At 30.8% G+C, this 14,534-nt stretch overlaps 1 protein-coding gene across 1 annotated transcript in view; it reads right to left on the bottom strand.

Annotated features, from left to right (window-relative positions):
- The window catches only part of LOC114349254 (uncharacterized), a 49,674-nt gene extending 35,387 nt beyond the window's left edge, over nt 1-14,287 (bottom strand). Inside the window, exon 1 of the mRNA XM_028299614.2 lies at nt 14,013-14,287. Coding sequence (XP_028155415.1) covers nt 14,013-14,081 — 69 coding nt within the window. The 5' untranslated portion in view covers nt 14,082-14,287. The remainder of the gene's footprint in view (nt 1-14,012) is intronic.
- Between the last annotated feature and the right edge of the window lie 247 nt (nt 14,288-14,534).

The following is a 14,534-nucleotide window of genomic DNA, read 5'->3' as shown; positions in this document are numbered from 1 at the left end:
TAATGATCTTCTAATTTAGGCCAATCAAGTTAGGTTTTTTACTTGACATAACGGAAAAAACGAGGTATGACAGTTGAAATGTGTACTACGAGATATTACAAAAAGACTACCATCTTGGGATTCATCAATTTTTTAGTGGAACAGTTTTTAAATAAACAATCAAAACGTCAAACTTAGTTTTTTGCTCATAAATTAAAAACTTGTTTATTTAGAGATTTCACGTTCACAGGTAACTTTTTCAGAAAAAAAAAGATACATCGAATGAGATACGCTAAATGAAAATCGGTTAATAAACAAAAAAGTTATTGCAAAACGGACGACAAAATCGCTGTTTTTGAATATTGTTAATAACAATTTTATTGTTTATTAAAATATGTTTAAATATGCCTAAACTTAAGGGCATTATGGTGTGTGAATGGTGTGCAAAAAATGGTCCAGATCTGTTAAATAGTTTTTGCAAAATTGAATTTGTTTATAAATTTTTTTGAAAGACGAGCTAATTTCTGAGGCTGGTCCAGTTAATTTGGCTCAATGTATCTCAATAATCCGGGGCTCATTTCCTTCGTAAAGATGTATACTAACAGCCTATGAAAAAAAAAAGTAAAAAAAATTACATGTACGTACACAAAATTATTTGTTAATAGATAGCAGTTTTTAAGCTTATAAACAATTACCATAATTTCGTGGAAATTAAATAAAATTAAATGGCAATAAAAAATACGGAAAGCTGGTGAAAATACACAACTTCGAAAAAAAATTTTTAGGTCCTACGACCCTTGGGGTCTGAGATGGTCCCCTTTTTTGAAAAAATCACTGTTACCTTAATTAACAACACTAAGAGCTGAAATTAACCTATCTTTTATAAGAAAAGTCAATGTTTTTAACAAAGTTTTTAGCAAGAAGAAATGTTAAAAATTGTTTAAACAGGAGTGTTATAAACAAAGAGTATTTTGCGTTCCGACTAAAGTAAAAATAGCGGGCGTAGTCGAGTGACTGAATCGTGGGCACGGCTAGCGAGCGTCAGCAACCCCTAAAATTACGTTATACTGACCACAAAAATTAACTTTACGTTGAATGACAAATTTTGGTCATTCCTTATGTTTTCGAGGTCACTGAATCCGAATATGGAGTATATTTTTTTCTAGAATTAGTGGAACATGTTCAAAAATCAAATTTTATGCAAAAATGCGAAAAATAAATTTTGATGATTTTTCAATTTTACCTCGTTGTATTGTTGGTCGCTGTAAATATTTCCTTTTGAAAATTTTACTGTGTCATCTTTGAAGTATTTAGATAACAATGAGATTTGTCCAAAATTATTAAACACATCAAAAGAGAAGTTGTTGATTTTTAAACATTTTGTCGTCAGATTTCGTTAGTTTCATGTTTACTTAAAAAAGTTGAGCAACAAACTTTTTAGTTTATAATTTTAACCAACACAGCAATAAAATATGATTCATTAAGAAGTTGTCCAAAAAAATTTAATTCAAAATATGCAATAGGAAAAATGTTATGTGACTTTATAGACGAGCGGCACACCCCAAAAAAGCTTATTTCTCGAGATACTGACCACGGTGTGGTGAATGACTAATTTTGGTCATACCTTATATTCTTGATGGTGCTGAAAACGATAATTAGGGTTGTTTTGAATTTTGCGTGGGGGAACATTGTCAAAATCGCAATTTTACCCTAAAAATAAAAAAAAATAATGTCACGTTTTTTTGCGTTTAACTCGCTACAACTCAGTTCCATTTTAATATATTTTTTTGAAATTTTTATAGTATATATCTTTCACTTTTCTGAAGACAATGGGACCTGCTTCAATCTTTCTGTCGTACTATAAAAAAGTTATAAATTGTTTGAAGTGAAAGGTGTAGATTCTTGAATTGCAAAGTTTAATCGCACAAGTTGAGTGACAAAATTTGAAATTTAGCTGTTTAATCAAGTTTATGTTAAAATCTAGAGTGCAAGGAAAAAAATGTTTTATAGAAAAAAAAATGGTGTAGCTTTTAATTTTAAGAAGAACGTGATTTTATTATTTTTTTTATTTTTAGGGTAAAATTGCGATTTTGACAACGTTTCCCCATCTAAAATTCAAAATAATTTCATTTTCGTTTTGAACACCATCAAAAACATAAAGTAAGAGCAAAATTAGCCATTCACCATACCGTGGTTAGTATCTCGAGAAATGAGCGTTTTTTTGGGGGAGTGCCACTCGTTTATAAGGTCGCGTAACTTTTTTCCTGTTGCATATTTTGTCTTGAAATTTTCCAGAAAACTTCTTTATGGCCTATGTTTTAATGCTGCGTTATTAAAATTATAAACTAAACAGTTTGTCACCCAAATTTTATAAGTTAACATGAAACTAATAAAATCTCACAAAAATTATTTAAACAATTTTTCGACCGCGGTACCTCTTGTTACCCCTGGATTTGTTATAAGGAACTTTTTTTTTAGTAAGTTTGTGCAAAAATACGAATCGGAGTAATTAACCTAACGGGGTCGACGATACAGCCTGGACTACACACGGATTCAAAATAGAGCGCCCGGAAAAAATGGCCTATACTTATCGGGTTCTACTGTACCAAGTTTACAAATTTTTTTTATCTATGGTACCACATTAAAATAATAACATTTAACTCTTATTTTCATTGCAAAATTATCCAAAACAAAGCAGCTAATGGGATGTATAAAACTTTTTTGAAGTGGCTTTTTATTGTTATTCATTTATTTAAAATATAATTCTACTAAATAAATGTGCAACAGAATAATATTCATAAAATTCAAGTTTCTACCAATATATATATATATATATATATATATATATATATATATATATATATATATATATATATATATATATATATAATATTAAGCTTCAAATTCGGTATACTGTCAATGTTAAAAATGAGCTGCAACGGTCTAGCGAATGGTAGTGTGGGAATTTCTTCTCATTCAGCTACGCCCACTATTTTTTTTTTACTTTAGTCGGAACGCAAAATACTCTTTGTTTATAACACTCCTGTTTAAACAATTTTTAACATTTTTTCTTCCTAAGAACTTTGTTAAAAACATTGAATTTTCTTATAAAAGATTGGTTAATTTCAGCTCTTAGTGTTGTTAATTAACGTAACAGTGATTTTTTCAAAAAAGGGTACCATCTCAGAGCCCAAGGGTCGTAGGACATAAAAACTTTTTTTCGAAGTTTTGTATTTTAACCAACTTCCCGTATTTTTTATTGCCATTTAATTTGATCAAGGAGCAGGGGAACAAAAAACAAAGGGGAGAAAAGCGAGTGAAAGATCCCCAGGAAACGAAATACAGCAAATACCAAAATCAATAAGAACAGCAGAAGGGGGAGCATATAACTCAAAAAAACTGAAAACACAGGCACCAAAAACTGCAAAGATACTAGTAAAAAAGACAACGCAAATGGAAAAGGACAACGAAAATAATGGAAAGGAAACAACAATAATAGGTACTTGGAATATCACAAGTCTTTATGGTAAAGAATTCGAATTGACAGAGGAAATGAAAACATACGGCATTGACATCCTAGGCCTGAGTGAAACGAAGAAAAAGGGAAGAGGAAATATGAGATGTGGCGATGGTTACAAGCTCTTCTACTCAGGTGTACAAGAAATGGAGAGAGCAAAAGAGGGAGTCGGTTTTATAATCACGGATGATCTGAGTGGGAGAGTTGTAAAATACCAAGCAATAAACTCTAGAATAATTACCGTAAGTATAAAACTAGACGAGTTAGTTAGCATAATACAAATGTATGCACCAGTCGAGGGCACAGAAGAACAGAAAATGTCTCAATTCTATAGCGAACTCCAAACAGCTTTAGACGAAGTGAGAGAAAATACTGAGAACATAATTATTATGGGAGACTGGAATGCTAGAGTTGGAAATGACATCAACAAGGGACTTGGAAGCCTTGGGCGGTATGGAGAAAAAGCTGAGAACAGAAATGGGAAGAAGATGATACAATTTTGTGTAAATAACGACTTAAAAATTGGAAATACATTCTGGTATCAAAATATGGAGGACAGATACACTTTTGAAGCACAGGAAAGAAATGCCAAAAGTCTAATAGATTACATCGTGATTCCTGCAGAAATGAATATTATCAAAAATATAAAAACAGAAAAATTTGCAGAACTTAATACTCAACACAAGCTACTCGTAGCCGAAATGACTACAAAGAAAAAGCAATATATAGTCGATAAGTCATACACTAAGATAAATATTAAGAAGCTGAAAACAGAGAAAGAGAAAAGTGACTATAAACAAGAAATATATGAGGAATTGCAAAGAATGGAGCTGGAAAGAGAGCAATTAGATATGGAAGAAAGATGGAAAATACTAAAAGACACACTATATAAAACAGCAGAGAAAATTTGTGGAAAAAAGTCAATAAATAAATATCATAAGAGAACAGAATGGTGGAGTCAAGGACTAAAGAAAATAATAAAGGAAAAGAAGCAAGCCTGGAAAAAATATCAACAATGTAGAAATGGAAATAACAAAGTAGAATACATGGAGAAACGTAATAGAGCAAAGATAGCAGTAAGGAAAGCGAAAAATATGAGCTGGGAAGAATTCGGAAAAGAATTGGAAACAAATTACAAAACAGATAACAGAAAATTCTGGAACCGTATAAAGGGTCTAAGAGGGAAAAAAGGTAGGGAACAGTATGGAATCAAAGATAAAAATAACCAATTGAAAATAGAGACTACAGAAATAGTAGAAGTATGGAAACAATACTACGAAGATAAATTCAAACACGAAGAATTAGAAATATATGAAGCAGGAAGAAATAGACCAGAACTGGAGGAGGAAGAGGAACCAGAGAGTATAAGGAAGGAATAACTGGAAGAAGCTATAAACAATATTAAACTTGGAAAAGCGGCAGGAGAGGACCAACTAGATCCAGAAATGATAAAATGGATGGGTGAAAAAGGAGAGGACTGGCTATTACAGATATGCAAGGAAGCATGGAGTACAGAGAAAATCCCAGATGACTGGAAGAAGAACATAGTTCTACCAATATACAAAAAAGGACAACATAATGAATGCGAGAATTATAGAGCAATATGCTTGTCATCGGTCGCCTTCAAGGTATACACGAGAATTATAGAGAAGCGTCTAAGATCAGTGATAGAGAAAGAATTGGAAGACGAACAGGCTGCATTCAGATCAAACCGTCAAACAAACGATAACGTCTACATCATAAGAAATATAATAGAGAGACAATGCCGTAAAGGGAATGAACTATTTCTCATGTTCGTCGATCTGAAGGCGGCATTTGATACGATAAACAGAGAAATATTGTGGAAAATATTGGAGAGCTATAATATACCAAAAAAGATGATAAAAGTCATAAAATCTATATATATGGAAGTAGAAGGTCAAGTACAAATAAATGGAGAAAGATCAGGCACTTTTAAATGGGATAAGGGAATTAAACAAGGAGATGGACTAAGCCCCCTCTTGTTTATAATAGTCATGGATACTTTAATCAAAAATACCAAAGATCAAACAAGAAACCTTCAATACATAGTAGGATATAAAAACTTAAATGCAATAAAGATCAACTCCCTTCTATACGCTGATGATATAGTTCTAATCACAGACACAGTAGAGAAAATGCAGAAACTAATAGATATTTGGCAAAAAGAGATACATAAATTAAAAATGGAAATGAACCTCAACAAAACAAAACTTATGATAATAAATGAAGATGAGAAAAGAGAAAGGAATACTAATATAATAGTAAGGGAAAAGTAGAAAGTAAGGAGAATAGTAATAGAACATGTATCTACTTTTGAATATCTGGGAAATATAATAACAGATGATGGGAAAACGGACTTGGCAATAAGTAATAAACTGAAGAAGGCAATTAGCGTGTATTACTCTTTAAATAATACAATTTTTGGAAAGTCAGAAATAAGCAACAAAACTAAACTCAGAGTATATAACAGCATAGTAAATCCGATAATGACATATGGGGCGGAAACATGGATTGTCCAAAAGAAACATGAATCAATGATAAACGCGACGGAGATGAAATACATGAGAAAAATAGCCGGAGTTACGAAGTTTGACAGATTCAGAAATGAAGATATAAGAAGAGAGTTGGAACAAGAACCGATAATTAGGAAGATCGAAAACAAACAATTAAGCTGGTTTGGACACATACAACGAATGGAGCAAAATAGACTTACAAAGAAGGTACATGAAGCCAAAATGGGAAACAAAAGAAAAAAGGGAAGGCCGAGGAAGACATGGATGGACCAGATCCAAGATATAGGTGAAAGGAGACACATCAGTATGAGGGATATGAAGAACCTGGCCACCAATAGAAGCAATTGGAAGAAGTGGATAAAAGGCGGAACCCGACATCCGACGCCCTGAAGTGCACCAAGGATTATGAGAAAGAAGAAGAAGAAATTTTTATAGTATATATTTTTCACTTTTCTGAAGACAATGGGACCTGCTTCAATCTTTCTGTCTTACTATAAAAAAGTTATAAATTGTTTGAAGTGAAAGGTGTAGATTCTTGAATTGCAAAGTTTAATCGCACAAGTTGAGTGACAAAATTTGAAATTTAGCTGTTTAATCAAGTTTATGTTAAAATCTAGAGTGCAAGGAAAAAAATGTTTTATAGAAAAAAAAAAAGGTGTAGCTTTTAATTTTAAGAAGAACGTGATTTTATTATTTTTTTATTTTTAGGGTAAAATTGCGATTTTGACAACGTTTCCCCATCTAAAATTCAAAATAATTTCATTTTCGTTTTGAACACCATCAAAAACATAAAGTAAGAGCAAAATTAGCCATTCACCATACCGTGGTTAGTATCTCGAGAAATGAGCGTTTTTTTGGGGGAGTGCCACTCGTTTATAAGGTCGCGTAACTTTTTTCCTGTTGCATATTTTGTCTTGAAATTTTCCAGAAAACTTCTTTATGGCCTATGTTTTAATGCTGCGTTATTAAAATTATAAACTAAACAGTTTGTCACCCAAATTTTATAAGTTAACATGAAACTAATAAAATCTCACAAAAATTATTTAAACAATTTTTCGACCGCGGTACCTCTTGTTACCCCTGGATTTGTTATAAGGAACTTTTTTTTTAGTAAGTTTGTGCAAAAATACGAATCGGAGTAATTAACCTAACGGGGTCGACGATACAGCCTGGACTACACACGGATTCAAAATAGAGCGCCCGGAAAAAATGGCCTATACTTATCGGGTTCTACTGTACCAAGTTTACAAATTTTTTTTATCTATGGTACCACATTAAAATAATAACATTTAACTCTTATTTTCATTGCAAAATTATCCAAAACAAAGCAGCTAATGGGATGTATAAAACTTTTTTGAAGTGGCTTTTTATTGTTATTCATTTATTTAAAATATAATTCTACTAAATAAATGTGCAACAGAATAATATTCATAAAATTCAAGTTTCTACCAATATATATATATATATATATATATATATATATATATATATATATATATATATATATATATATATATATATATATATATATAATATTAAGCTTCAAATCCGGTATACTGTCAATGTTAAAAATGAGCTGCAACGGTCTAGCGAATGGTAGTGTGGGAATTTCTTCTCATTCAGCTACGCCCACTATTTTTTTTTACTTTAGTCGGAACGCAAAATACTCTTTGTTTATAACACTCCTGTTTAAACAATTTTTAACATTTTTTCTTCCTAAGAACTTTGTTAAAAACATTGAATTTTCTTATAAAAGATTGGTTAATTTCAGCTCTTAGTGTTGTTAATTAACGTAACAGTGATTTTTTCAAAAAAGGGTACCATCTCAGAGCCCAAGGGTCGTAGGACATAAAAACTTTTTTTCGAAGTTTTGTATTTTAACCAACTTCCCGTATTTTTTATTGCCATTTAATTTGATCTAATTTCTACGAAATTATTGTAATTGTTTATATGCTTAACAAGAATGTGTGTGTGTACTTTGTACGCACGTAAGAAGTTATACTTCTACTACATATTATCTGATTTTTAAGACAATACCAAAAATTTAAAAAAATAAAAGGATAAAACGCACACAAACACATTGAAAAATGCCACAAAGAAAAAATGATTTCTGAACGATAATAATTGTTGGAAAAAATTTTAAATAGGCATTTTCTAAAAAAAAAAATTATATAACAAATATACTTACAATCATAACATGCATAAAAATATAAAAAAATAAAACTTGCATCGGGAATTGAACCCGTGAATTTTGTGGCGCTTTGATTCGTAATCGAAGCGTAGACTCACTCGTCCAATCCCACATTATTTATCATGTGGAAAAATACGGTAACTGAACGTTTTACTGTTTGACAGTTGTTTTGAAAATTAAATTATATAGTTTAAATTTTGTGGAAGAAAATATAAAAATATAACAAAACAGTAAGAAAACAATATATTAGATGAAGATTGGTAGAACTTTTGTTGGTAATCAAATTAAGTATGTAAATCAAAGCATTACATACCTACTAGATAAATAAATCTACGCCAAAAAATCATAATTTAAAAATAAAAATCGAACCTAATTTGGGATTTCTCTCTAAAATCCGCATTCTTGAGAAAATAAATGTATGTATTTCAACCTAATCCAACTGTATAATTACAATATGATTATAATAAAAACTACTTACCAAATTAGAATGAGTTTTCCTTGTCCAAAATAGTCCAAAAGTCCAAAAATATAGGTATATGAAAACTATTTAAAAAGGCAGTATAACTATTAACTAACTTTTGTTTGTTGTTTCTTTTCACACAAATTTTAAAACGCAACAACCATAAATAATCTAACTACAGCTGTGCCACAGCCGCCATATTGAATAATTTTTGACATGTCATTTGAACATCCAATCAGAACAAAGTTATAATGCGCATGCGCCCGGTCGCTAGGTTTTACCATATAAAAATTCACCCTCTATCGCCGGTAAAGAAGTATAACTTCAAAAACTGCTATTTATTAACAAATAATTTTGTGTACGTACATGTAATTTTTTTTACTTTTTTTTTTCATAGGCTGTTAGTATACATCTTAACCAAGGAAATGAGCCCCGGAATATTGAGATACATTCAGTTAAATTAACTGAACCAGCCTCAGAAATTAGCTCGTTTTCAAAAAATTTTATAAACAAATTCAATTTTGCAAAAACTATTTAACAGATCTGGACCATTTTTTGCACAACATTCACACACCATAATGCCCTCAAGTTTAGGTACCTATATTTAAACATATTTTAATAAACAATAAAATTGTTATTAACAATATTCAAAAACAGCGATTTTGTCGTCCGTTCTGCAATAACATTTTTGTTTATGAACCGATTTCCATGCAGCGTATCTCATTCGAAATATCTTTTTTTTTCTGAAAATGTTACCTGTGGACATCAAATCTCTAAATAAACAAGTTTTTAAGTTATGAGCACAAAACTAAGTTTGACGTTTTGATTGTTTATTTAAAAATTGTTCCACTAAAAAATTGATGAATCCCAAGATGGTAGTCTTTTTTTAATATCTCATACTACACATTTCAACTGTCAAACCTCGTCTTTTCCCTTATGTCGAAAAACGGCTTATTTTTTACTAACTTGATTTATCTAATTGAGGATTAAGGCCGCTGGGTTTAATTAATTGAGTAGTAGAAACAAGGCAGTGGACTATAGTATGAAAAGTAAATATATGATATGAAATAATGCACTTAATATGAATGATGTGTGTTCGTATGTATGTTGTGTGAAGAAATGTATCTGGATATATTCATAAACTGTATCAATGTTAGAGAAAGTATCGCACCTACCTTTAAAATGAGTGTAAGTGGCCGGCATTTTTAGGAGTGGACAGCATATCCGCGACGGGGACGGCCGTCCGGGTGGTAAGCTAGGCAATGTGACTCGTTCGACTAATAATTTCGTACTAAATTTTGTCTTCCTTTGGCAAGGCTCAGGTACCGCCCTTTCTGGGTAAAGATAACTTGAAGTGATAAAGGTCGACACATGTGGTTCCTTGAAACACTTTCTAGCTTGATACATGTGCCAAGCAAACTTTGATCCACTTTTGTCAAAGTGAGTGCGTTTTCTCTTTCAACAAGAAAATATTTATGAACAGCCGGTGGTGTAGAAAATAAAAATTTAACTATAAAATCTATTATGCAATATGGAGTGAAACTATGTATATATTTATTATAAGAAAACTAAGAGGATATTTGCTATTACATAATTAAGTAGTCATATGCTTAACTATAAAAAAGTAATAAACTAAAATATTAAAATACGTTCCATACTTTCCCAAACAACACCCTTGCTGCAAAATAGCAATAAATATAAAATAAGGGGACAAAACAAGCCTGTCTTTATTCAATGTTTTTCCATCACTTTGAATATAGCAATCTAAGAGAATAACTTTTGATTAAAAAATAAAATAGCAATTCTGCTGACAGCATTTAAAAGTTTAAGTCAAATTATACTGGTTTTAACTATTTCCATTGCTAAAAATTAATCTTTTATTATTATTAAACAAAGCTATTTGTTTATAAGCCAAAAAATTGTTTATAATTTTAAAACATTGCTGAGGCCCCTTAAATAATCCGATTTTAATTCTGTAAAGTGTATTAGATAGGTAGAGCACCTCTTTATAAGTAAAAAAATTAGCCAACTTCTAAATGGTCTACTTTTTGTTCAGAAAGATTTTAAAAAATTTGAACTTTTTTAAAAACATTTATATTGCAAATTTATCATGCAAAATCTATTAGGTCGATTTTAATGAAATTTGATAGACCATTGAAGTAAGTTATAAGAATTTTCTAAGCGAATTACTAAGGTTGTAAGTGCCACCAAAGTGGTTAAGAAACATTGAATAACAACAGGCGTATTTTGCCACCTTATTTTTGTATTTATTGCTATATGGCAGAAAAGGTAATACTTTAAGACATTTTTGACCAGTCGTATATCATACAAAATTCAATTATATTTATTTTATTTTTCTACGACTTTGTTCCAAAACGAACCGTTTTAAAGTTATAAGCAAAGGAAGCAGAAAAAAGTCGATGTTTTTCGAAATTTTTAAATATTTTAATTTTTTTATTAATATTCCGGGTATATTTGAGAAGGAGCATAAGTCAATTATTATGACTAAAAGTGTCACCTAACTTTATCTGCAAAAATCCGAATGCCACCTCTCACATCCAAAAATACACGTTTTTTACAGATTAGTCCTGGTCTATACAAGTTTTATCCCATTAGGTAAACATGTTGATATTAAAAAAGAAATAGGTCATTTTATGCTGCAGAACTAACTTTAACTAAGACAAAAATCATGAGAAATCTTCTTGAAAGACCTGATTGTCAGTATGGAAGTAATTTTTATTAGGCCAGATATACTGCCGTGCTAAGCCCAAAGGCAGTAACTGATTCTTTATCGAAAATTAGATTTTTGCATTTCTAGGTAGAACAGGGCATTTAGTATATATTTACAAAGTCTTTGGAGTTGTAATAGACGTATGCAACGCGATGGATTGACGACCTCAAAATAATTGACCAAGGCAACGTCGGAAAAAAAATACTTATTTTAAGACAACTGGTTCTTTCATATCGATGGCATAGTGCACAATTGTGGTAAGTGCAAAAACTAACGTTTTACAGTACAGCCATTTGAAAGTTATAGGTATGTACTTACCACATGTGGAGTTTCTTATATTGTACATAACCCATTTGACAGATATATACTACAAGCTTCTAAGTGAAATTAAATAACAAATATCAAGGAAAAATTGTGTAATTCGCAAAAAGAATGAATACAGATATTTATTCATCATCAGAAGTATCATAATATTAGAACAGTGAAGAGAAACCATTTGTGGTAAGGGCACATACTACATTTAGCTTATTTAATTTTTCTTATATTTAGCAGTTACCACATTATGTCAACTTGTATTTCTTACACGTTTCATTATTTGCTTACCACATTTGTGCACAATAAACTTTGAGTCAAAATAATGTACTATGTGTACTTAACTAATTTTCTAAAAAGTTGTACTTACCACATTTGTGCACTATACCATCGATATATTGTTCCCTATGCTTCCTCGAACACCGTACCGGCCATCTGGCTGCTGATACAGGTTGCGTTCATTACTGCGCAGCACATTTGTACAGGTAAACATATCGAATTTAAAATTATTGTAAGACGAACAATTATTTTGTCATTACTTTTTAAACATTATTAGAAATATGAACTATAATTGCCACACTTTTGTGGTTTAAAAAGTAATGACAAAAAAATGTTTCGTCATAAAATAATTTAAATTCAATATACAGGGTGATTGATAAGTGTGATAAAGCTCAGTAGATCCGCTATAGTAATAGATAGCAATAAAAGTTGATAACAAAAATTGTAGCCAACTTTCAGCTTTAAATTACGAAATGAGTTAGAATGTTACATAAGTCGTAAGAATGTCGATAACATAGTGGCAAACGAAACTTATGTTTTTTTAAATGGAACATCCTAAATTTTATTTTATACTCGAAATTCTCTTAACTTTCCCATCACAAAAATATAAAGGTTTGTTTTGTTATATAGGGCTTTTACAAAGTTATAACCAATTTTTTATGAAAAACGTAATAAGTTTAGCTGCCTGTATAAATAAAAATAAACACACGAGCAATGGTTTATTGATGCTAGATTTTTTTTAATTGTTAAAATTTATAAAAATGGTTGATATTGCTAATTGTCCTTATATCGAATACAGGGTGAGTCAAAACGTAAGTACATTCTTTTCTCAGAAATTTTAAATGGAACACCCTGTATTTTATATCACCATCGAAAAGTATCATTACCGTACTTTAATTTTTGTATAATATTCCCTATGCCTAAATTTGTTAGTTTTCGAGATATTTTCATTTTTCAGAGCAAGTTATTAATTAAGGTGTTCTATTTAAAATTACTGAGAAAATAATGTACTTGCGTTTTGACTCATCCTGTATTCGATATAAAGAAAATTAGCAATATCAACCATTTTTATAAATTTTGGCAATCAACAAAAAAATATGGCACCAATAAACCATTGCTGTTGTGCTTATTTTTATTTATACAGGGAGCTTAACTTATTACGATTTTCGTAGAACATTGGTTATAACTTTGTAAATACCCTGTATAATATAACAAACATATATATTTTTAGGGTGGACAAGTTAACAGGATTTTGAATATAAAATAAAACATAGGGTGTTCCCTTAAAAAAAACATAAGTTTGGTCTGCCACTATGATATCGAACACCCTGTAACATTCTAACTAATTTTGTAATGTGAAACTCAAAGTTGGCTACAAGTTTTGTTATTAACTTTTATTGCTATCTATTACTATAGCATATCTACTAAGCTTTATCACACTAATCAATCACTCTAATTTTGTATTTTTACCTGTACAGGTGTGCTGCGCAGTAATGAACGCAACTCGTATCAACAGCCAGATGGCCGGTACGGTGTTCGAGGAAGCATAGGGAACAATATATGAAAGAATCAGCTGTCTTAAAATAGTTTCTCAAAAACGTTGTCCATAATTGGGACCGATTGGATAGCAGAAGCGCAAAACAGAAGATATAAATAACTGAAGGGGGCCTATATTCAACAATGGACAAATCAGGGAATGTAAATTTAAAAAATTTAGACTCAGAAATCAATTACTCAAGTAATATCTGCAGATCGAACTAACATTTTCTCATTATAATTTGTTTTTATGAATTTTTCATACAAAGTCATTTTTGTGGTACATAATACAGATATTTAAAAACCGAAAATTTATTTCTATTATGGAAAATAAATACAAAACAAAAAATTTGTTTGCTCATTATGCGGTTATATGCATGCTGGAATCGTTGATTTAGAAAATTAATCTCCCAACGAAACAGGTGGTGTTAATTAATTAATACATTTGATACAAAAAAAATGTTCCTACTTACCAAGTTGGTCCCGCTCATAATTGCAGCACCTGTTTTCAAACTTAAACAAAAGAAAAACGATTTTACCATTGTTATGTGTCACTATTCACACCCCCACAATTTGAATGGAAAGAAAATTGTGTAGAAACAAGCCGTTTCCACAAAACTTACACCGCAATCTGTGTCTAGACTAGATACTGTTAACAGGAAAATTGGGAAATGCACTCTGTGTGCACTAAAATTTTAGATAACACAGTGGTTTCTCTCTTTTAGCGCGGGGCTTTCGTGTATGTCTGTTTTCGTCTTTTTGAAAGAGAGCAAAACTTTATTGTTCAGTCTAAATTGGGACGAAGAGAAAGTGACGCCAGACTTCTTGGCGTCTTTTGGCGTCGACCAAACAGGGTGCTGTTTGGTCGACGGTGTTGTATTTAGATAATAAGGACTTAATGCTTGTGATATTTGATTTAGCATAGGTACCAATAATATTTTTGAAATTTGATTAATAATGAGAATTGATTATTAATGAAAATTTTCCTGAGAAAG

Source organism: Diabrotica virgifera, chromosome 3 (genome assembly GCF_917563875.1).
Source record: "Diabrotica virgifera virgifera chromosome 3, PGI_DIABVI_V3a".
Taxonomy (NCBI): domain Eukaryota; kingdom Metazoa; phylum Arthropoda; class Insecta; order Coleoptera; family Chrysomelidae; genus Diabrotica; species Diabrotica virgifera.
Note: the sequence above shows the minus strand (reverse complement) of the source record. Positions and strands in the feature narration are given on the sequence as shown.